The 24767-nt window shown below is 45.4% G+C and overlaps 1 protein-coding gene across 4 annotated transcripts in view; it reads left to right on the top strand.

Moving 5' to 3' along the window:
* Nucleotides 1-24767, top strand: part of CLIP2 (CAP-Gly domain containing linker protein 2) — an 84625-nt gene that overhangs the window by 6807 nt on the left and 53051 nt on the right. For 2 of the 4 annotated variants that reach the window (XM_076354362.1, XM_076354359.1), the window contains exon 2: nt 9559-9780. In XM_076354362.1, coding sequence (XP_076210477.1) covers nt 9669-9780 — 112 coding nt within the window. In that variant the 5' untranslated portion in view covers nt 9559-9668. Of the gene's footprint in view, nt 1-568; nt 627-655; nt 673-9558; nt 9781-24767 lie in introns of those variants that run through there. The other 2 variants (XM_076354360.1, XM_076354361.1) reach the window with 2 other exon arrangements.

Below are 24767 nucleotides of genomic sequence, written 5' to 3'. Positions count from 1 at the left end.
CTTTTTCTAAGCACCTTTGTGCTGGGGTTGCAGGTGGTAAAGTAGGAAACTCCGTGATTAACGCATACTGGCTGAAAGCAAACTTTCTAGATTACTGGCCTCCCTGTCTCTACCACTGGTTATGGTGGGAGCTGTGTAGATATGTCAGTGTCAGCTGAGGTCTGGGGAAATCGCTCAGGAGATCAGGCTCAGGAGAAAGCAGCAATTAGTGCACGTAGCCCAGAGGTTAGCTGCTTAAGTGGGAAGCTGAGTGCAGGCTGGTGAATCAGCAGGGAGGAGGAGGAGGAGGGTGCTCCAGGGAACAACCGCATCCAGCATTGCTCTGCTGCTGCCAGCACAGCGATGGGAAACAGGATGCTTGAGTGTAGGTAGAGGGATGGGGCTTACACAGTGCCTTGGTGCTCCGGAGGGAGAGTGGGTTTGCTCCTCCCTAGCATCTTTGGTTTGGTGATCTCAGGTCTTTCAACAGGTACCAGTGGTGTAACGCTCCTGGTCTACCACCCTTCTATTCGCAAGCTTGGTACCATTGTCATCCCTCTTTATGTGGCAAGGAGATTACTGACCGCTGTGGAAGAAGAAAGCAGGAGTCCTGGCTGTCAGTGCTGCACTCCAACTGTGAGATGATGGTCTGTATTTCCCTTTCAGCTTGCTCTTAACAGTCAGAGTGTGAAGGTGGGTTAGCTATTCTTTCAGCTTTTGGGAACAGTTACTTTGTTTGAAGGAATGACATGATGTTAGCTCAAAGTATTTGGCACAGAGTTTGTCTAAGGCCTGGTGAGACGTTGCCTGGGATGCAGCGTGCATTTTGGGTTGCCTATGTCTAAACCAGACTGAATTCAAGTGATGGAGGTTTAGAGAAGGTCTCCTAAGATGAACCAGAAAATGGTAAGTCTCGCATCTCAGGGTCTCTCAAAGGAGAGCATTGCTTGTTCAAAATGACATAGTGAAGGCGGAGAAAGGGCAAAGCTGTCTCATGGGGGTTGGACACAATGGGAGAGTGTCAGAGTTGCGCAAAGGGCAGAGTAGGTACGTGGGCAGAAGGTTGGCTTGAATAAATCTGGACTGGCATCTGGTGGGGGGGTTCCCAGCCAGCAGAGGCTGAAACTAACGCTGCTGAACTGCAGGAATGAAAAATCTTGTAAGGTGGTTTTATAACTAAACGAAAGGGGTTGCCTCGGGTGCAGGGTAGGCCCTTCCTATCCTGCATCCCTGCCTGAAGTTTCAGCAGCTTGTGGAGCGGCAGGGTCAATTTTCCCTTAACGTGACACTGTTGGCACTGGGGTTCTTCTGAGGGGGTTTCTGTGCTAGGCCTTACACCTACAGTACCAATGGCCCAGGGCAAGGCTTTGCTCTTGTTCCTGCTATAATGAGCAGGTCTCCACTGCATACTGAATTGCATTAAATGTGTGATTGCATTCACGAGGTGTCTTTTCCTAGCGCGCTTGAGGGTGTGTGTAGATATTGGGCAGCGTTAGTGGAGCACAGTGGGGGCTTCAGTGGCAAGCCCCATGTGTCCCAAGGTATTTTCTATTATACCAGAAACAAGTTGCATTCTATTTTCTTTGCTTTTAACCAAATCATCTGCAAGTTTAAACTGGTACAACCGCACTACCATCAGACAGGCTGTCATAACACTGCACTGAAAATGAAAACAAAATTCCTAGTTTCAAAAAACTTAAATGTGCAAAGAGAAAGAGAAGAAACTTGCAAGACCAGTTGTTTCCTATTTTCAGCTCTTTGTTGCTCTAGCCTTTCAGTTACAGTCTACAAACCAAGGCTGGCCTGCGAAGAAGTCTTCGGTGCAGGGGCAGGTTGTAAAAAGGGGGAAAAAAATCAGGGCAGGAGGGACCTGGGTCCTGTTTTTGTTTCATAATCAAAGTCCAGGGCAGAGGTTAGATTATGGAAGCGCACAAATCAAAATCTGTATGTTAACCTGAGCTCCAGTGAATAACGGATTAAGTGCCAGGGTGAACTTCAATGCTACACTAAACCAAGCAGTCAAAAGCCAGGAAATTCCAAAAGTTCAGATCCTTCTGCAGCTCGGCACAGGGTGCATAACATGGTTGAGTTATTGTATGGCTCATCTTTAATTAAATAAATTGTTTCTCCAATAGTAAAATACCAAGCCATTCTAATGGAATATGTTTGTCATGTATCATTGTCTTTCCTGCACTCTGCCTGCTCTCCTCGTGTTTCTTTTCCAGGTACTGCTTATGACAAGTAACGCTTTCTGTGAATGGGAAGCTTGGATTTTGTCAAAGCCCCTTAAACTGTAGAGAAATCTTTCATGGAATTGAGTAGCCGTTGGATCAAGTCTGAATTGACCTGGAGGACAGCAGTTCTGAAATCTCTGTGTATATTCTGTTCCCTTCCCATGGGAGCCGTGCAATTTTGGTGTCATGCCCTTTTATATATCTCTGTAGGGACACTGTCCCCTGCCCCAGGGCTTAACTCCAGGGAGCAGAAACTCATGTAGATCCAAGACCATCCCCAGGATTTTCCCCACAAATTAGAGATAGTTTTGCTCTGCAATTAGTGCAGAATTGTTGCTATTTACTGTGTTAATCTTCAGTAGGCGTTTTGCCAGCATGGGGAGCGTGAGCTCATCAGCAAGCCCGTAATTGCTCCCCAGTTTGTATATGATGACTTCCTTGAATGTCCTTTGTTGCTTTTTTCCCCCATTTTGCCTCAGGTTTTGCATTGTGGTTTTTAGAGTGCAGTGGGATGTTTTTGCACATTCTTCCTTTAATAACCATTGTTTTATAACTAAATCACAGGGTGATTAGTCTATCATAGTGGTTAGAACTAGCTTAAAACATATCTAAGTTTTAAAATAAAAGGCCTCTAGGCTTTCCCTTTGCATTCCGTGCTAATTATTAGAAAACTTGAGTGAGAAGGAAGACTAAACACAGGCTTTTTCAGAGGTTAACAACCTTTCAGATACGTAAGGGAGACTGCATAGTAACAACAGAGCTTTATGGCTGAAGAACCCGTGTAAATTCTTCAACTGCAAGGGAGAAAAAACCTAATGGCTCACAGCGGATTCTGGGATCCCCTGGCTTTCCCTGTGTGTAACTGAAGGCAATACGTTCCTTTCTTTCATTCCTGTAGTATTCTACCTCCATTCCCTCTATGGGAGAAGGAAAGGTTTTCTTGGGAGAGGGGTCTGACCTTAATTAAGAATGAGCATCTCTTATTTCCTTTATACTTCGATTAAGTGAAAGGATTTAATCCTAATTTGCCATGTGCTTCAGAAATGGGTTTCTGATTGCTTGTTGGAAGGAGTAACTAATCGGAGAAGTGAGAAGGCGATGGTATGATTGCCTTGGATCAGGTAGAACATCTTAAGGACTTAAAAGATAAAATTGCCCTTTCTTCTCAGCATAATCTCTGTCTCTAGCAAAGCTGCAGTTTGGCTTTATCAGATCCTGTCTCTATGTTGATCGGATTCATTTCCTGTCCCTTTCGCGGAAGACCGAGCGGTTTGAGTCTGGTCTCCGGATTTTGATTTCAAGGAAAAATTCTGTTCTTAAAATCCCTAGCCCATCTTTGCGGCGTGGCCCGTGTTGTGGGGTCGTGAGCCTGGGGCACCAAAACCTGTCCTTGCCTCTGGCATGCGGTCAGTTGGGCAGTAATGTATCCTAGAGTAACGACTCCAGGAGATGGAGCTTTATTGCCTGAAAATCTCATTTTCCTGGGAGTGGGGAAGGTGCAGAAAAGCTTGAAAATATGAAGTGGATGCAACCAAATGCTCAGAAACAAGAAATGAAATAACTTTAACTTTAAAAAAAAAAAAAATCATACCTTTAGGCCAGTAAAGGTTTTGTATAAGGCCTAATAAATGAATACCAGAGTTGGCACTGAAAGCTTTTTGCCTTTATTCTGTGTGCTTATTGTTGAAGTGAGTGAAGGGCTCCTCCAGCGATCAGTGGACCAAATTCTTCTCTCGCAGTTTGTTTTCAGGGAGATGTTGGGCTTCAGGTATTGTTTTCAACATTTACAGTGCCTGATGCTGAAGGTTTCTGCAAGCAGTAATGCTGTTTTCAGTGGGAGATTCTGCATGGGGAGTGCGGCACGTATGAGAGTGAATTGCCGGCACAGGCAGTTGTGGGTCTTGTGGGGAGCAGGGATTGTTCTCGGGCTGTGCTGAGGTAGGTTCACTCTTGTCCAGAGTCCCAGAGGTTCTTGAATGACAGAGGCTAGGGGACCAAACCCAGAAGCCTCTTCAAGGCTCTGTACTCTTTCTGAAATACAAAGCCAGAACATGGGTAGAAAATTAAGTTCCTGCTTTTCTGTTTAACTCTCCTGAACATGCATGCGAAGGATGTGTCGAAACCAAAGTGCTGTTGGACCGTCCCCAGCTACACATTGTGTGGCAGCATGTGGGATTGTTTCTCTTTCCTGTAGAGGATGGGGATTTACCTTGCAGGCGTAAAATGCACTTTCCATTACTCCATATGGAGTCGCTGTTATTACATTGTCAGAGCAGCTGCAGACAGAATTCCTGGTCTTTCCAAGCTGTGTCTCTGTTACTAATGCAAGAGTCTCTGTGCAGATTCAGCCACACCACCACATCTTATGATAGCCCTGAAAATGGCTGAAACTCTGCTTGCGGACATGCTGCTGTAGGGCTGCATCCCAAGGCCTGGTGTTCCTCATCCTTAGAATGAACACGAGGAAAGCTGGCGTAGTGTTTTAAATAATGACGCAAAAAATTGCTTCTCAAAAGATTATCTTAGATGGGAGTAGGTAAGAACAGAAAGACCTTATTGTGCAAACCTGTCCCTATCCAAATAGTTGTCTTTGAAGTCACTGATTATTTGCATGAGTCAAGATTGTTTAAAAACGAAAAAAGCGTTTTACTGCTTCGCTGCATTGTCTTTGTTTATCATTAACCTTCTGTACGACATGATAACCTTGATTTCCTTCAGTCTGATAACTAGATACTGTTCTTTACCCATTTTTAATGGGCCTTTGTCCTGAAACGGTGTGTGCATGACTGACTGCAAACTTCAAATTTAGTTTCTTACATGTGGATTTCCAAATTTAGGAAATTAGAAGCCTAAATTTTGGTACTCGCTTTTTTGGCTATATATTTAATTTTAAGAAAAAAGGAGTTATTTCCCCACAAAATATTGTATATCCCCAACTGTTACAGCAGTGTTCAGATACAGCTGGTCTAAATTCCACTTGGGTCTGCATTCACAACGAAATCCCTGTGCCTTGCCTAGGGTTTCGTGTTGGGTAAACGCTTCTTACATCTAGATCCATCCAGAAGGAAGCACCAGGCGCAGGATGGGATTCAGGCCAACTCAATCTGGTGTCTGGAAACCTGTTCCTGTGTCTTGCTGTTGTTTCACTCGATATGTCGAGGTGAACAGATCCTTAGATTGGCATATACCCAAGAGGGCTTTCTTCTGGAGAGTGCGCTGAATCTGGGAGTCTGCTTTGTTGCTTATGTTCGTCTTGAATGGGATGGTATTCCACACGGCAAGCAAGTACTTATGTGCCTTGTTGAGGGTAGGAGGGATGGATGAAGCAGAGAAACTTGCAGATAAGCTATATTGCCAAGGCTGACAAAGGCTTTTGCTTCCAACCCTTGTTTTTGTGTTATTCCTCTACCACATTTGAGAAATAATTGAGGTCTAAGCACCTCCAATTGTTTCTCTGTTTTTAATGTGTGCTGTTCTGATGCCTGGCCAGCACTGTGGATACTTGTGTATCCAGATATATTGCTCCTGGTGAAAGGTATTTTTTGGATGTACATCTGTACTTACTCGAGAACTGTTCCCCTTTTTGAATCTGAGCCTAGGTGATTCAGATCCAGCTGTCCTCTTTTCTGATGGAAAGATGGAGAACAGAACATTTTGGTCGTTTGAAGCAGGCTTTCATATTGTGCATTCCTGGGATGCTTTTCTTCTTGTGGGAACAGACAGAACCATTCATCCCAGTATGAAAAGATTGCAGGAAGAATCTAGCAAAGATCTAGAAAATCCTTGTAATCTGTGTCATCTTGGAAAAGGAAGAAAAACAAAATAAGCAGAGCTGGTGGCCCCGGAGTATCCACAGGGGCAGATGGTTTTTTTTTTTTACAGTGTGTCTGGAGAAAGTCACATTTCCATGAAGTTATAGGGGAAGGCAAAGCTTACACCTTGTGCAGGTAACATAGGGAGTAGGAAAGAAAACGGCTCGTGTTTCTTACATCACATGTGGCATCATATTTGCCTGGGTTCAGCATCTATTGCTGGAAGCAGATTTTTTTCCAGAAGGGCTCTGTTAATAGAGCCTGTTGGGATGCCGATACAGGAGCTCAGGGCAGGTTGTTATCTCTAATGGAGTAGGGCAGTGCCCTGTGGAGATACTGGCCTATGTCCCAGGCCGAGGATATTTCTGCAGCACAAAAGCTGCATCGCTCGGTTGGGAGCTAATGTGGGACTTGGATGGCTCAGGGCAGCGTTGCTCTGGGTGGTGAAGATGACCTAATGGTGTAATTTGGAAGAGCTCCGTGCTCGATGTTCCGAGCTTCCTAAAAATCTGCTCATACATTTTTATGTTGAAGTGGGGGGAGAAACTAGTGACAGAGAAGGAGTATCTGTCCCTAGCAGCAGGCACACACTTCTTTAAAAATGTCCCAGACATTTATTTTTATCTATGTATTTCTAACAAGCTGCATTTATAGTAAAAGGTACTCAAGTTCATCCTCATTTCCCCGTGTGATAATGAGCGTGCAGGTATACGCTAAGGCAGTCGTCCCTGTTTCCTGGCTTTGGTCAGTCTGCAGCTCGTGGAGATGAGTGACACTTTAGATAGGTGAGTTACCCCCCGTCAGACTTCCCTGCGAACCGGCATGCAGCGAGCATAGCTGGGCAGGGGGCATCTGGCTGTGATGCAGGGTGGCACTTCAGAAAGTTTTTGAATCCGATGTGTGGCGTGGAGACCCCGGTGAGTGTGGCCGTGAACTAGTCGTGGTGATCGTATTTCAGGATAAAAGAAGCTATCTGTTCGGAGGGTGGCTTAATTAGCAGCCTGTGGAGTTCGTTTGTTTTTCAGCATTAGTGTGTTGAAAGCAAATGTGTTTGCGTAAAGGTTTCTGGCAGAAATCTTTATGCAGTGGGAATGCGCTTCCTCTTATTTCTCTCCCCATGCATAAAAATAAAATCCAGTCACCCTGAGAAGGAGCAGAATATCACAATATCCTGTGACTTGTGTGGCCAGCTGATCTTCAGGGATCATGAGTAGTGGAGGGAGAATGAACTGAAGTTCCCTGTCTCTTCACAGATGAGCAGCAAAATAGAGTGACAGACTAAATTCACTGTCTCCCTAAAGTTTATGTGGTTCTGGCTGCAAAGTGAGGGATCCAGAGACTCCCTCTAACAGAGGCCTGAAAAACTGTAAAATATCTTTATTCTTCTGGCACCCTTTCCTGCTTAAATTCTTCTCTACTACAGTTCTATCCTTCCCCTGTGTCCTTTTGTCCTTTTCCCATCCATATTCCTGGTTGTGGATTCAACCAGCCATCATATTTTATCTGGAAGAACCAGCATCCCCAGCTTGCTTAATCGCAAGTACAGCATCAAACCTTGTAACCAAAAGGTAGGATGGGGCAATGAGATGTGTAAATCTAGGGGTAGGGGCATATTGTGAAGAGAGCAAACCTTCAGGTTGAAAGTGATGGAGATGGGGTGAGATCTTTTGGTAGAGCACAATCACATGCCAGCAGAAGTGCTAGAAATCAAGTTGCTCTGTGAAATCAAAGCTAGCTCTGAGCAAAACGTGTCATATGAGATGGAGTGGGTGGGAGGAAGATGTCTGATGGCTTGACAGATAGGAGGAACCAGGCTGATCAGTGTTTCTCACCTCCAGATTCTGTTACTTGTCTCTTGTTATGCTAAATAGAGCTGGAAACTGCAGCCTCCTGTCCAGCTCTGTGACAGCATCTGGTCCTCGCTGGCTCTGTCGCAGGAGGGCTGTTTTTCCCTCTTCCTTAACAAGAACTGCTTGCTCTTGTCCATTGTTCCTGCTGCTGGTGATGTGATCTGAGCATCCCGCTTCTCATAAACAGCCCTGACTTCTGTGTAAGCTAAATACTCCCCAGTTGGTGCTGTCTGCAGGTGTCTGAAGCCACCCCAGGTGTTGAACACCCTTTGTGGGGGACGTGGGGAAGAGACGGGGCTTGATCCCTTGGGTTTTCACTCAGGCTCCCTCCCCAGGCTGTCTCTGCTGATCCCTCCTTTCTTTGTCTCTCTCAGCCGGTGTGGGATGACTGACTGTTACTGCTGAAACACTCTTTGGTGTCTCGGATATTTGTGAGCCCTCAGGAATACAGTTTTGGAATTCTCCTTGCGGTTTTTCCTCCTCTGTCTCTGCTTGCAGCTTTCCCTGGAGCCCTGCCAGCCCTCCCCTCGCTCTGACCCAGCCTGTATTGAAATCCTTACTCATGCCTTAATCACTTCCCGTCCCCACTATTGCAATTCCCCCCTTGCAGCATCTGTAAATCTTTGCTACGTTAATTCTCCAGAGTGCTGTCTGCAGCAGGCTGCCTCCTTCCTTGGCCCAGGAAGCAGGTCTGGGTGTCTGCCGGCTTCTGGCTGGTCCTTGGTGTCCTCCCCGTGCAATTCCCTTTGCCGTTATGTCCCTGGCTCACTCTGCTGCCACCTTCTTCCCTCCACATCCCAGCCTGCTCAGTCAGCCAGCCTTAGCTTCCTTTTGGCTGATAGTCTCAATTTTTTGATTGTTTTTCTTTATCCATTAGGAATGTTTTTGCATTTTTTTAAGCAGCTTAGTCATTTCCTTTATTTTTCTTTTCTTGTCATAAAACTTTTTGCTTGAGGAGTTGTGTGCTTCTTAATGCAACATCCTTGCAAGGAATTTGGAGGTTTTATTCCGTTTGCCTATTGGGAAGGGAATGGCATGGAGAAGGGTTATGTGACTTCCCCGATGAGTAGTTGGTGGAGTCACGCTTAGGTTTCAGGAGGTTATTTTTTTCAGTCTTACTGCAAATCCATGGGGTCAGATGCCCTTTTTCTGTGGCAAGGTTTTGGATTTGTTCTTAAGGAAAGGAGCTGAAAGCCCCATCTTGGACACTGGCCTCTTCCTTCCTCCTCCTGTCAATTTGGAGAGGCTGCCCTGAAGTCTTGTGAAAATGGGGGCCGCGCACCAAAGGTCTAGTGCTGAGGGTCGTTAGTGCGCCTTTGGTAAGGGCTCTGGCAGCAGAACTGGGTCTTGGCTGATGCACGAACTGAGACTTTACAATTTAAAACCAGTCAACGATTTCAGTCACTCAAATCCCAAACTGAATTTAAATTCTTTTTTGGTGGTTCTGGGAGGTTTCAGCTTTGGTCCAGGACTCCAGGGTTAAAGTGAGACGGTGAGATTGAGGAAGAGAATGTAACGTTAAGATGGGAGATGAAGGAAATGATCGCCCTTGTTTTGCAGAAGAAACGAAAGATCCTGACTCTCCTAGGGATGTGAGGAGGGAGCTGGGCACTGCTTTCTGGGAGCCTGTTCGGTGCTCTCCCACCCGTTCTCTATCTGATTTTTTTGTGCTCTCTCTCCCAGGTCTGTGACAATGGAAGAAGAGGTCCGTCATCGAGAAGCCTGAACGGTGATACCAGGACAGCTCTCTGAGACACTGGCAGTACGAGCCTGAGATACAGGAGACAGCAAACATGCTGAAGCCAAGTGGACTTAAAATCCCCGGCAGGGCTGGGAAGCACTCCAGCCCGGTGGGACGGGCATCAGGGACCGCTGCAGCTGCTGTCACCACTGGTTCAAAAGAAGGTAAGGACTTGATTTGGCAGGGGCATGAGCTGACCCAGGTGATTACCTGGCTTAAAGGCAAAGGCCTAGTGGTGCCAGTGTTCAGTAGGACATGAAATTTCCCATCTGTACGTAGATCGATCGTGAGCATGGATCAAAACAAGTGTAATGGGGTGAGTAAATGGCCTCCCTCTCCCAACTAACACACAAACCAGGCAGGTTGTGGAGTGGGTGGGAGACAGATGGATCCCCTGGTGTTTAGGGCTGACAGAGAGAGCTGCTGCCTCCTGTCTTGCTTTTTTGCGTATGCGTACCTGTACAGACACTGACATTTGAAGAGCTGGTAATAATTAGGCAGGTGGGAACCTCACCCATGGCCGCCTTAAACACTGTCCTATAGCCATTGCTTCTGGCCTGTGATAATGCAACAGTAAGAACCAGGTACTTAAGGTGATTTGTCCTGTGCTGATTACCTCAAATTAGTGCCTTTGTTTGAACAGAATAATTTGAAGCACTGGGATTTGAATAATGGCTTACCTAGACATACATACACAAGCTTTACTGTCCGTTGATCTATATCCAGTGTATACATAAGCTATACAGACTGCCATTATGCAGTATAATTAACACTTCAGAAGCGTTTGAGATGTGTTTTACTTAGCGCTCATTTTTCTGGCTTCTTTGACTGCTGGGTTGTTTTCTTATTAGATATAATTTAGCAAATATTCAAGGTGCAAGTTTTGTATGTAATGTTTTTCGTTTCACTTTGTTAAAAAAGGCTTTCCTCTTGGTTCTGGGGAACCAGAATCAATCACTTGTACATTCAATATATTACACTTCCATTTGAGAATGTCACTGGTTGCTTCTGGACATCTGTCAACCTCTTGTCCCATAATAATTCAGGCCGCTGCCCACGTGCCTGGTTACTTTGCTCTATGTTTCAGTCCCAAAAATATATAGCATTTGGCAGAAGCAGGAAAGCCTTGTACCTGTCAGACAACATTTTTAGTATAGGGGATAATATTGGACAAAATTTGCTTTAGCATGCTATGACAGATTAGTCTGTGATAATGATACTGCAAAAATGAGGGTCACCAGACAATGCTATCTCTTGTCAGAGTAATGCAGAAGTGTTAGTTATTTAAACAAAACAAACAAAAAAACCTCACCTCCGTGAAGCTTCTCTTGTGCTGGGGCATGTGTCCTTGTCCCATGAACACCCTCCATTGAGAGGGTGGTTCAGGCACAACCTCTGCACAGGATTTCCATGCAAAGACCCTGCTTGCTGCTGAGCGACCCTGGCTCTGCTCCGTTATTACACATCAGGCGGTCTGCTTTGCTCATGGACTTCTTCAGCTGAGCTTTCTCTTCTTTCAGTGATTGATCATCTCTCGCACTCTGTAAATTCTTTCCTTGAACAGTACTGTAAAAGCCACAGTCTTAAGTTGGTTTTTTGCACATGTGTAAGGTCTTGTTTGAGGGGCCAGTCACTGCGTGAGATCATGGGCTGAGTTCCAGATCCTTCAGTGTGATACAGCATTGTAGGGAGTGGAGCGGCACTGCTCTTCCTTGGCTGAGGACTTGGCCCTAGATGTAGATATAAACGTTTGAATTGCACTTTTCTGTGTTTGAGTGGGTTTTAATATTAGACTAATTTCTTAATTTAGTATCCAAATCAAAGATACTGAAATCTCCTTATATCTGTTTGCCAGAGGGAAGCGCAGATTGACAAAGGAAATTATTAGGGTAAGGTTGATAGGTTTGGCTGTTTATTTTGAAGTTATTCCCCAGACCCGTTTTCTGTATTTCCTCCTTGTTTCTCCTAGCACCTAGCTGTGATTGAGAAATGAACTTGAAGGACTCCAGTGAAGTGACTATGTAGCTACCAGTTGTGAATCTCTCAAGGTGCTTCATGCTGGATGTATAATTGCAGTATGGCGTGGAGTTATTTTCAGTTGATTTTTATCACTTAAAAAAAAAAAAAACAAACGCACCAAAATGAGGGAAAAGATTGAGTGGTTAAACATTGGAACAGGCTGCCCGGGGGAGTGGTTGAGTCCCCATCCCTGGAAGTATTTAAAAGATGTGTAGATGCGGCACTTAGGGACATGGTTTAGTGGGCATGGGGGTGTTGGGTCGACGGTTGGACTCGATGATCTTAGAGGTCTTTTCCAACCTTAATGATTCTGTGATTCTATGAGGCCTGTCTTCCCCTCGGAGGCTTTGCACAGAGGCGTCTCGGCAAACACAGTCAGCGCGTGTGTTGCGGTATGAAAGAGTTAGTCAGCACGGACAGTCAGCACCGGGGCCCGATGCAGCCTTTCAGCTGAATGCAGCGCTTGTTTGCTGGAGCTTCTTTGTGCCTTGTTCAGCTATAGCCATCTGTCACTGTGATAGATGTGCAGCAAAGCCGGCCGAGCGCGGGCAGAATCTGCACCAAACTGAGTTTGACCTTTGCCTGAGAAATTCTAAAATGAGTTTTATTCCTGGAAAAATGTGTGCATGGAGAAGGGGAGAAGCCTCAGGATGGTGGGTTGGTGCTGTGCAACCAGTGTGCTGTGAGCTGCGCTGCTGCTCCTCTGCCTCTCGGGATGGTGCAGGGGGCTTTGCAGGAGTTGCGGAGCTGCCGGAGCAGTCACAGCGCTGAGCCGTTCCTACCTGGAAGGTGAGAACAGAGCACAATGGGGCTGTTTACCCAGCGTGTGCTCGGTGGATGGCTGTGATAGGGTTTGTAGCAGCATCTTTGACGTCATCTCTAGCATCATCTTCTCACTCTGTCCCCTGCACAAGAGCTACTGCTGTGTCTATGCGTGGCCTGTACCTGCTCTTCCTCCTGCAAATCTCTCTAAAGGCCTGGCCAGCCCCTCGCTGCCCGCTGCTCCTCTCCTTTCCGATGATAATCTGAAGCGGTGAGCAAAGTGTGCATCCCAAAATCCTGTTGACTTGCCTATGTGACCCTCTCTGAGAGCGGCAGCACCTGTGCTGGCTGTGGGGCCCAGCCGCAGCACAGACAATCATGAGATTCAGCCTTTGGCAGGGAAAAACTCCAAGAGAAAATATTCTTTTTTTTTTTTCTGTCAGTGGCTTAATTCTATTTCAGAGCCAAGCGTCCCCATCACTAAAATCCTAACCACAGCAGGCACTGATGTAAACGTTGAGGATGCCTGCAGCCAAAGGATCTGGTGGTAGATGGCCGTGGAGACTGGATTTCATTACCTTCCCTGGGATTAATCAGGTCTGGGCCACAAGGAGGGTGATGGAGCTTTGCCCCATCCTCACTCTTCTGTCTTGCTAACCTGCATCATTCAACCTCTGGCCTCTAAGTGCACCACGGCTGTTAATTCACAGCAGTACTGATAACCCAACTTTTATCAAGAGGAGGTAACTATATGCCAGCCCGAGGGCTGTTAGATCTGGTAGTGCGCAGCCAGCACTGAGTGCTTTCCCCAGTGTCACAGCCTTGGAGCCTGTCTAATGTACAGAGGGACAATGGCAGAGATGGAGAGGCTGAAAACAATTTTCTTTTGTGTGTTTAATGTGAATACTGCAAAGGGCTTTTTCTGCTTTTCTTCCCTCTTCTGTCACTGTCCAGGAAAGTGCCTTCATGTGATATGTTGGGTGTCTGCTGGGATGGAAAGATCCTCTAAAGATAACAAGATTTACATCAGGTCTTAAAAAGTTGCATAAAGGAGACTGTATGTGAGACGTGAAGAAGCCCTGCAGAAACCATGAGCTCTGCTCTGTGCTGTCTTTGAACATTGGCGTGAGCCCTGTGAACTGTGTCGGTGCACTGAGAGTGCTTTCCTGGGAGACAGTCAGGGTTTGCCTGACTCCAGGGGGATCTGAGTGTACTGGATTTTTATGAACTCGTGTGTTGCCTCCACACTTACCTGCTTCTTGCCAGAAATGCCAAAAGAGACTTCTCCATTGTCTTAGGCATTTGGTGAACCACCTTAGCCCTGCAGCTTGATGGAAGAAAACCAGTGTGGTTTGGATTACAAAATACAGAGCTGCAACATTGATCTCTATGAATTTGCTACCTTGGGGGAAGACAGAAATCTCAAAAGCTTGAAATGTAGTTGCAAAAGAAAACCATAAATCTAATAAAGTGCAGAATTAAACTGTAACAATGTACAGTCTGTTGGCTCTGAACTGTCTCTTGGCTCTGGTAGCCTGGGGCTGGCTCAGAAAGACCCCGCATCGAGGTTGTATCTTCCAGATTGGGTGTCAAAAGAAGGTGCTCGTTCTCCAGTTGTACCTGAGAGTTGTCAGTGAGCCGTTAGATGCAAATGAATTTTGAAAAGCTTCACGCTTTCTTCCTCCCTCCTACCTTCCCATAAGTTGATCAGTCTTTATCTGCAAAAGTGCAAGTAGAGGTACTTTCCTTTATTCTTAGTCTGGAACACACAAAGATGCTTTGATTTCTTCTTTCTCTTTTCCCCAGCATTCTGTTCATATTCTTTTGTGGAAAGTCAAGTGTCCCATCCATCTCTCATCTCTTTTCCTTTCCCAGGCAGTGGAGATGTACCCTGTTAAACATTTCCATGTACTCTTGACAACTCACATCTTACGCAACAGAACAGAGGGTTGATGCAGATGTAAGATGCTGTGTGTGCATGTATATATAATTTCACAATTCATGGCTGTAGGTTTCTATAAGCACCAAAAATGATGTAGTTGCAGCATGTGTGACAAGCCGGCTCAGTATATCAGTTACTATTTTTCCCGAAAACTTATTTGGAGCCCCTGTTTCCTACCAGCTCGTGGAGTGTCCTCTCTGAACTTTCCTAGAGTGGAGAGTTACTGGGTCTCCTACCTGAGCTGGCACTTTCAAAGACCCATAAGGTATAAGGGCTTTTTGTGGTGGTATTCTGGGTTAGGTGCATTGGCTTGTTGTGGATGGAGGCTTTTTTTTTTTTGTGAAGGAGAGCTGAAATGGTCATTTCCACTGAAAGTCAGAGAGGGACTGGCACGTGGCGTGGATTCTTGGAAAACATGAGCCGCGATGAATGGTGTCCACACTGACTATCCCCTCCCTTCTCTCCCATAAAGCTGGAACAATGGAAAAAATAAGTTCTGCTGCTTTGTGGTAACTATTTTCCTTAAAACCAGACTGAAAATTCATCTCTAGCTGTCTCGGGAGAGGATTTCCCACAAATGAGTTGGCTTATTTCCTGTGCTTCAAGAAAAGAAAGTTACTGCTCTCAACCCTACGTGCAAGAGAGGGTTCTGTGCAAAAGGTGTGGGTCACTGGTAAAGGGCTCGATATAATGTTTGGTTTTCTTGTTACTTACAAAGCTCGTATGTCTTGGTTTCTTTCCCACCCTCCTCCTGGAAAAGCCTGCTTTTGCCTGGAGTTGCAAGATGGAGAGAGAATGGAAGCTGTGATGAATGGGTCCACACAGCCCTCCCAGCTGGTGGAACAGGTGAAAGCCGCTGGGAAGGGAAGCGTTCACATTTCAGAGTGGTTTTTGTCTGCTCAGAGCAGCATTAGAGTAACTTGGTTAGAGGAGAAAGTCTTGCCTTTCATACTGCATTTTGCTGTCAGCTGGCTCTGGCGTTCATTTGCCAGTGCTTTTTATGGTTCTTAAATCTCTTCTTCAATTAAGGAACTCTGGCAAAAGGGGGATAAAAAAAGGAAAACTAGTATTTGCAGATGGAGCTGGGCAACACTGGGACTTCAGCGCTGGAGGCAAAAAAGCCCAAACCCGTTACATTTTCTGTGAGACTTAAAACGCATCCTGTCTGAATCCAGCCTACATCTTGAATTTTACAGATGGATCCTGTCTTTCTGAATGGGCAGGTGCAAGTATCTGTGACCTGAGTATCATATTTAGACATGGCTATGAGTATCAAAACTGTCTTTTCAGCAGGTGCCCAGTTTTATTGTCAAAACATATACTTTGACAGCTAAACTATACAGCGTTGCCAGGAGCCTGGGAATGCCTTCTTATTTTCATATAAGTGTACATACATTATTTTTGATGAAAAATAAATGCACAGACCTATTAATATTTGCTGGCATAACGTCCACCTTTGCAAACACTGTGTGACACTTTTGTTCACTAAAAATAAAAGCGAAGCGGACTGCAGCGCTCGCGGGGCTATTAAAGAGCACTAGATGACTGGCTCCACAGGGTCATTAAACTAAGTATGTTGTAATGAGGGTTTTATAAGCCTGAGCTGTGCTAGTTATTGGGGTAGTTAGTCGTGCTTGGTTTCTGGTTGGTAATCGGCTGAGCCTGGTTATATCCTGGAGAGAGAGAGAGATACCTGGATAATTACTGCTGTGCCGAGGGGATGAGCTTCACGTTGTTCCGGCAGCAGCTGGGACGGGTTTGCTGGGGGCAGTTGCTGAGTTTGCATTAGGTGGGATGCGTGATCAGAGCTGTCGCTCCAACCTGAATGTGATCAGTCACTCCTAGCATCGGAGAATAAGGAGAAGAGGCCAACAGAGGGTTGGACGGACTGGACTCCGTGGGTTACGTCCCAGGTCCCTCTTCGCAATTAAAGGAGGTGTCCTTTGAAAATTGTGTGGCATAATCTTTTTATCAGGGCTGAATCTGGTTTTGAGTCTGCTGGCGGGGGGGGGGGGGGAGGGATTTAACTTTTTCTGATTTGTTTTCTGGAAACGCAGTTATCTTCCAAGGGCTGCATCTAGTTTCAGAGACTCAGCAATTCTATATGGATAAGTCTCTTTGCATACATCTAGGCCCCATCATTAATGAGCTATACCTGTGTGAATTCTGCTGGAGGAGTCTAAATCTCACCACCACATTAGGTCCTCTGTAGGATTAGTGCCTTGCTCTTACCATGCTCAGTGGGAAATCTTCATTCCTTTTTTATTTATCTGCAACAGGGTTAACAGGAACATCTTGGTCAATTAACTTGGAAACCAGTTGTTCGACCCTCAAGTTTCTCAGGATTTTGTTGGAGTAAATTGGCTGGATGCATAGCAATAAGAAGTAATTTCTGTTGCCTCTAGGATTATTTTGCAGTAAAACAGAGGGTGGGAAGGTGTTCTTGATGGGGAATTCATGCCTCGGTAATAAGAGAGAGCTTGGGCAGGTTATTCTGAGGTAATCATTGATGATTTGACAGTGTCTTAACACAGGCTTTTTTATAAAGCTGCAAGAAAGAGTGCTGAGGCTGTCTGGTTTTGTATCAATCTATTAATTCTCATTCCCAAATAAATATGAAAGACACTAAACTACTGTTTTGTCTGAAACAAAAGAAATGGGGTTGTAGTGTCCGGAGCAGCTGATTGACTGGCACAGACATAGGGAGCTAATTCTTGTCTATTCAAAGGCTTTGTGGCTCTTGATTAATATTAACTTGGGGTGTTGCGTGCTGGCAAATTGAGAGAAAAGACCCCACATCGCGGGGCCAGAGGCTGCTATTATTTCTAGGAAACGCTTGTTTTTGCTGTTTTGCTTCAGGCCTCATGGAGTGATCGGTATTGTCAGCTCTCGTCTGAGCGCTGTCCTCAATTAAATCCATGCTGCAAGCGTGAATGGATATTCCTCGAGTCAGATTAGTGATCGTTGCTGGAAATGCATCATTGTTGTCTGTGAAGTTTGATTAGGTCTTGTTTTATCTTAACGGGTCTGGGTACACAGCACCTTCAGTTCCAAGGGGAATTGGGAGGACGAGGTGCCAACAAGCATGTTTTAAGATCAAATGCCTTTGCTGCACTATCAGCAGATTATCTGTCAATTAGTAGTAAGAGCTACAGTATCCAGGTACACACAGGCAGTCATCTGTTCAAGAAGTTATCAGATATCTGAAGGAAAACAAGAGTGTGTTTTCAAGGGCTGCACAGGAAAGACTGCCAATGAGAGTTGCTGATTTGCTGCTTTAGGATTGATGTACAGCTCAGATGGAGGAGTGAGGCTGGGAGGGGAGCTGTGGTGGCTGACGGTCAGTGTGGCTGAGGTGTAGGAACTGCGACAACCGCCAGAGAAGCTTTGCTGAGTGATCGTTAGAGCTTGAGCGTGTTCGTTCATCGTTACTGCGGGGTGACTGAAGTGCCCTGCGTGTAGGTCACATTGCTCTGTACAAATCCACTCGCTCATGGACACTGATGCTCTCATGAGACCCTACATATTTGCTTCTAATCCCCGCTGCGTATCCAGAAGCCAAATGTTTTCTGGCATCATGGTTGTGGACCAACCGTTTGACTATTTGCATAGGGCTTGTATTCAGCTCACACGTCCCTTTCGTGAGCCACTCTGTCTGCCATCCTGCAGTCTGAAATATGTTTTGTACTGGGGTTTCTATGGGGTTTTTGGAGGTGGTGGTTCCCCATCCCTTCTGGTTCCCCTCTTGAAGAGGGAAAGGACCTTTTGGCAGCATTCATCTCCCAAGGAGAAGTGGTTTGATGCATTCTAAGCAATATAAAAGGGCATTGAATCAATCTTGGTTTAATCAGCTTTACAGGTGACATCTAGAGACAACTGAGAGTCTGATTTTAATTGTCTTAACCATTAGATGCTCTTAGAAGGATTTGATATAGTTAATCCTTAATATTCAGTGCACTCATTGTAGAATGAGATGCGAGCACACACTGAAGGCATATGGAGGTCAGACGCCCTCCTGCTCTCTCTGTAGCTCCTCGCAGAACAGCAGGGAAAGAAAATCTGCTTCCCACAGATGTTCAGCTTATGGTGGTTTGAATATAATGAACCAAATCCTATTCAGCTGTGCTGGTGTAAGCCTGTAGTAACATTGGTACGCTTGCGGTTACACCCATTGGAGTAAGGGTGCAGCTTCAGGGCAGAATCTGCTCCTGCATGTTCTGCCTCGAACAATTGAGCTAATCCTGCAAGAGCAGATTAATCATTAGAGGCCTGAGTCAATATTCACTGAAATCAAAGGAGAGATTCCCTTTGGCATAGATGGATTTGGGATGAGAATCCATAGGATTACAGTGGCATCAGACTGTTGCTACATGGTATTGGCTATTGGTCTGATTTAACCATCACACACTGACCCTGCATGTGAGCACCCTCCTTGCATGCAGTTAAATGGGTGACTTGGTCTCCACAAAAGCCTTAAAATATTTAGAATGCAGAGATTTTTGCTCTTTTTATTTTGGGTCCAGTAGGATATTTACTTACTTTTTATAAAGATGCTAGAAAGTAATATCCCCTTAATTTATTTTTTATGCCATTATTTTTTATGCAGTAGTGAGGTCTGTAGGAAAACTCCCACGTATCACAATACTCACTATAAAATAATAAGAGCTGTCAAAATTGGGCCGTCTGTGACTTAGGCAACTCCATTCAGAACACAGTTGATGGTTTCTCTACCACAAAATGTGACTGTTCCGGCAATGCTGTTTTCCAGCACAGTAAATGTGTGTCCTCTTGTGCTACGTCTGGGTTACGGGTGGCCCGGAGGATGCAGCAGAGCGCTTTACTTGCATGGTCTTGTTTACAGAATGCTTTGTGAGAAAGGAAATATTTATGCATGGGGATTTTAAATGATTGCAGAGGAAGGCAGTGGTGAACTTTGCCATGAGTACCTCTTAAAAACCGAACCTACACCAAGAATTCAGAAATTGCTTTGTGTGCTCTAGCGTGCTGCCATGAGTACCTCTTAAAAACCGAACCTACACTAAGAATTCAGAAATTGCTTTGTGTGCTCTAGTGTGCTGCCAGTGCTCTAATTTGCAGGGCAGCATTATGCAGGAGTTAACTGCTGCTGCAGGAGTATTCCCAAGCTGCTTTATGCATTCCTACCAAGCACAAGCTGTAAGTCATTCTCACTTTCTGTAATTATAAGCCTGCTATGGACATATGAAACCTCTGTTTAGACGCTCCGAATGCTTCACCACCTCCTGTGAATCCTGGGGCTGTGGGGTAGGTCAGTGTTACCTGTGTTTTTACACACAAGACAACTTAGAGAACTAGGCCTTGCCCCATGTCATCCTGTGAGTCAGAGGTGAAAGTGGAACAGTTATCCTGGCCAGCAGGTTTTTCTGGCCTTTTGCCCTCCCGGTCCTGGCACCAGGAGCAGCGGCTTCCCTCTCTGGTGCTGCTTCCTATAGTCCTTTTCATTGAGTCAAGTGCTGTGTCTGTAAACGTCCGTGCATTTGTAATTTGGCTGAGGGTACACAGTCATTGAGCATATAGGGCAACTGCCTCAGTCCTGCACTTTGGGTGTGCTTGTCTTATTTCACACTTAAACCTGTACAGTTGTTTAGGATTCACATCCCTGAAGATGACAGGAGACTTATGTATTGCTGTATAATTTATTTCACGGGATTGCTGTGTTGTAGAATCGCAGAATATTGTATTTGGAGGTGTTTGCTCAAAAAAACCTGCCAGAAATTAGAAGGGCTTGATGCAGACCTTGAGGACAAAATTTCAGATAAGGATGGTAACATGTTGAGAAAATCCTGACCCCAAAAAAGGACTTGGAGACTTCATCCTTGCTGACTGACTGCTGCCCTGGCCAGGTATGTTCAGAGGATAAAAGCATAAAACTGATCATGTGATGAAGTTCTGAAGAAGCAGCTTAAGAGAGAGGGTCAGTTCATGTGTGAATGTTTCTAACCAGTAAGATGTACGGGGATTGGGAGCATACTGTCTGCTCAAGGTTAGCCAGGGTGCCTGGTGGGACCAGGTACTGAGATTTTGTACAGCTCAACTGGTCAGCTCCCACATCTTTGTCCGTGATCTCTCACTTCATATTATGGATTTCTTTCTTCCCCCCGCCCCACTGCTGCTTACTTTACCCGCCGTCACCCCTGGAAGGGTGTAATGGATCATTTCTGGTGATACTGAGACTTAACAGCTGTTGGGTTTGAGATACGAACCCACAGCAGGTATATTCATATGATAGCTCAGAGTTTTTAGGGTCAGATGTGGATCATGGTCATGTTTTTTCTCAAAAAAATTAGACATCTGCTGTGAATAGGTGATTTGGATTTTCTGCAAATAGTGCCTGTTCATGTACAGCTCATTGCCTTTTGAATTGGATACTTAGCTGTTTAAGCCAGATATTTGAATAAAGTAGATGACTCAGTGTTAATCTGCTCTCAAATATCTTTTTATTAGATTAGGCAAAACAAAAACAGCCCAACAAACTCTGCATTCTGCATAGCATGGATCTGTGTACAATCAGTCTGTTGTGTGACCTTCGCAGGAGATGTATAGTCTGCGCGATCTGCTCGTGGATGTATGGCTGCAAAAATAAATGGCTGATGAAGTAATGAATCAAAGCTGTGTTTCAGCGCAGCGCAGCCCTAGGGTTGTGCGCAAGTTTGTTTGGCAATTAAGAGATGTTGGTCTTCACCTCCCCTACAGTTCCCCTGGGATCCTGGGGGTGCTGCAGATGGCCCCTAAAGCGTCTCTCTTTCAGGCAAGTCGGATGGATGATTCGGAGGGTTGGTATAATTGTATCGCTGTCATGTTTCTACTGAGAAGGGAAAAAACCTGCATACAAGATAGAAAGCATGGTGCTTGCCTTTCTGCTAGTACCATCCCAGTGGCTTAATTAACAGTGGCTTAACTCTCTGCTGTCTTCCAGGATAGCTGGTTATGCTGAAAACAAGCCTTTCAGCATGCTGATAAGGAGCTAACCACATATCCTCCTTTGTTATTACATGTCAGGTGCTACATTTTTGTACTCTTCCCCCAAGACTAGCTGCAGACAGGTCATGAGAAAGTACGGCTGCAGGCTGAGAGCTCTGGCAAAGAGCAATCACCGTGAGGATTAGCCCAACTCCTGCCAGAGGGAAGCAGAGCAAAGTAATATCAGAAACTCGGAGAAAAGCTTGTGCTTGTACCTAGGAAATGTTTCTGAGGTTCAGCAGGTAGAAATGAGAAGTTGTTACAGTTAAGAGAGAAAGAGTAGGGAAGATCTTACCGATGTGGTCTATTGCTACATGTCTAGCCCTTCACACCTCCCAGGTGCTGGCAGAGCACTTGCTGTGGCATGAGTGGCATGGCTCATCAGCTGTCACGCCAGGCAAAATGCTGGGCTACAGCAGAGCTGATCTGACTTGAATGGGGTAACCGGAACATCTGAGTGCTGTAAGAGAGGGTTATAATGCTTGTTATATAGCTGGGGTAAGTACTGTGCCCAAAAGCAGTCTGTGCAAAATTAGAGTCGAACTAGGCTCTCTCCTGGTCACTTAACCTTCCTTTCCCCTGGATTGTTAGAGGTACAGCCACTCTGCTTGTGCATGGCTGCTCAGGTTATGTCCCGTGAGTAAATATCCTGAGCTACGCACACACATCAACTTCTCCTGCGTCACGTTCCCTGTACAGACTGTTGTTCTTGGAGCTGCAGGTCCCGTGGTCTGGCTCTGGTCTGATCATAAAGTAGTAATTACTCTCTTGAAGGACCAAGCCAGGCTATTCTTTGGTACCGTCTCTTCTACATTTTATCGGTAGTGAGCTAACTCCATCATTTCTGAGTGAATAAGTCAATGGCCTTTCTGTGTGCACCTGCTTGAGCAATGTACTGCTTGGCTGCTCATCTTTTTCAGTTAGTGTCGTAGCTGGTTAGGAATGGCACCAGAGTCCATCCGCAAGTGGGTTTTATGTGGGAATGGTGCCTGAGCAAAAATCCAACAGTTAAAAAGGCTGTGAAATTTCAAAACCCTGCTGCTTGATTGCTTTTCTGGTGGAGAGAAAGCACTATGCTTTGCTTGGCTGTGCTTTACAATGTTTGGTACTCAAGATAAATTTCTCCAGTTCAGAAGGCGTCCTGAGACTGCTCCTCTCTCTGTGCTAGTGCCAGTGCTCTGCCTGGGAAATCGTTTATAAATGTCTCATTAAAGACCTGTGTCTGCCTCCTTTTCTTTCTTTTTGTCATCGGATCAGCTCACTGAGAGCAGCTGTCTTCACTTCCGTAATACAGCCCCGTAACCACGCTTGTGCCTTACAAATTCCCACAGCCTAAGAAACCACGGACAACTGTGCACATGTGTATGTGCCGGGGTTTGCAGACATGGCGGGTTTAGACTGAGCTCGTTCCCAGGCTTTTCCGTGCTTCTTTGAAAAGAAAAGACTCTAAGAAGTTAGCTTTGTGCTAAATTTATAAAGAAGCCGAACATATGGTGTGACTACAGCTATGCAACTGGAGAGCCGGAGACGCGTGTGAGTGCGTACTGGTGATTCAAGGGGAGGTTGCGTTACGCGGTGCATCACTTGAGCTGCTGGAAGGAAGCTCACCGTGCGGGGTAGGAGCCGTCCCTGTAAGTGTATCTCCCCCAGTTGGCATTCTTGCCCTCAGGGCTGTCTCGTGGGTTACCACCGTACTGGGCTACCCCGGGGTTGCTTTCTAACGCTCCTGTCTGTCCTGAAGTCTTTTAGTAGTTGCAATGCTCCGGGCAAGGTAACCCAGTTTGGATATGGGGCTGGGGGACAGGACTTACTGAATCTTTACAGCTAAGGGCTTGTTTAAATGGAAAACTATATCCTCTAGTTAGAATAAGCTATGGTGAATAAAGTGAATAATGTTTCCAAGTGGAATATTCTCTAGTTGAAGTAATTTTATTATTTATTCACGGAAGAATGAAGCCTGTATTATTCTGCAATACACCAGGCGTTACTTTAGCATAGTCCTAGTTTTTCAAATGTGTCTGTGACTTATTTCTAGAGGTGGGGGGTGGCACAAGCTGGGGAGGAAGGCATGGGTGCTCTGTTCTTTTTGTCAAACCTGAAACACCCTTAAAATTGCGGGATTTTTGTTTTCGTTATTTTCTGGGAAAACAGGGTGCTGCTCCAGAGGTGTGATAGATGGGCCCTGTTTTCAGACTGGAAAATGTTGAATAGCATATTGAAACATGAATGTTGAAAGAATATATGTTTTTAAAAATAATAATTATGTAAAAATTAAGACTGTAATCTTGAGATGAATAGATCCATCCATATGCTGCAAGTTAATTATCCCTCAGTGAAAGAAACCATGTGCATTTTCTACTAGTCACTTGCCTCCCTAGTGCCCTGTGCTGCCAAAACCTATCTGCTTTGCATATTTTGTTGAATACCATTGTTTATTTGAAAAAGTTAAAATCCTCACACATAACATATGTATCTTTGCTGTTTGTTTCTTTTAAGAATTATACTGGATCTGATCTAGCATAGCTGGTAAACCCCAGGGTCCTCCATCCCTCCCGTCTCCAGCGGACACCAAGAATGCCCGTCTTGCCTGTGGCAGAGCAGATTTCGTACCAGTCAGCCTCTTGAATGAGACCTTTATAAGAAAGCCTTTGTTCAGTATGTCTGTTTGAGGTTCAGTGCCCTTCCCAGCTGCCCTTGTGAAGGCAAATATCTGCCTCAATGGGCATCTCCTTGCATTCAGTGCAAAGCAACTTTGCAGTGGTTCTCATTCGATTTTGCTTGCTCATTCATAGTTCTCATTCACTTTCTTATTTTCCTCTTTTCCGTCCTCCTCATCGCAGGTTTCTTTCTAGGTATGTCTCCTCTCTTCAAAGGAGCTAGAGCCAGTGATGCTGAAGTTGTATCGGATCTTAATATCCACGCCATGAGAGTTATTCCAGAGAGCAGCAGGGGCGATAGATTTCCAGGGTGCCAGATGCAGAGCTCGTCTCTGTGCCAGATTACAGCCCCAACTTTTCAGCTTTGAACTTGCAGAGCTTTCAGTCGTTGTTTCCAAGTCAGCCATAAATCTCTCGGGCTGCTTCCTCCCACAATGTGCTGCCAGGCATTCGGCTATCGCCTGCAAAGCATTGCTTTCTCGCAGTCACCTCTTCCCTCTCTATTTCTGCCTTATCCTGCAGCTTGAAAGGGCTGCGATAAATCTTGCAGAAAACAGCTGCTTCGTTGCTGTGCTTGATAATTTGAATTTGGGTACGGCAGAGTAGGCTGGCTTTCACTTGATTGCCAACAATGTCATGTTTATGTAGGCCAAGCTGCTTTGAGAAGCTCCAATCCCTGTGTGGGAACCTAGAAATTACATGTGGCGAGGCCTCACCATCACCGAGCGCTGTGAAGGCAACAGGCAGCCAGCCCTTCTCCCGTGGGAGACCC

Source organism: Aptenodytes patagonicus, chromosome 17, assembly GCF_965638725.1.
Source record: "Aptenodytes patagonicus chromosome 17, bAptPat1.pri.cur, whole genome shotgun sequence".
Taxonomy (NCBI): domain Eukaryota; kingdom Metazoa; phylum Chordata; class Aves; order Sphenisciformes; family Spheniscidae; genus Aptenodytes; species Aptenodytes patagonicus.
This window is presented reverse-complemented; position numbering and strand designations above follow the sequence as displayed.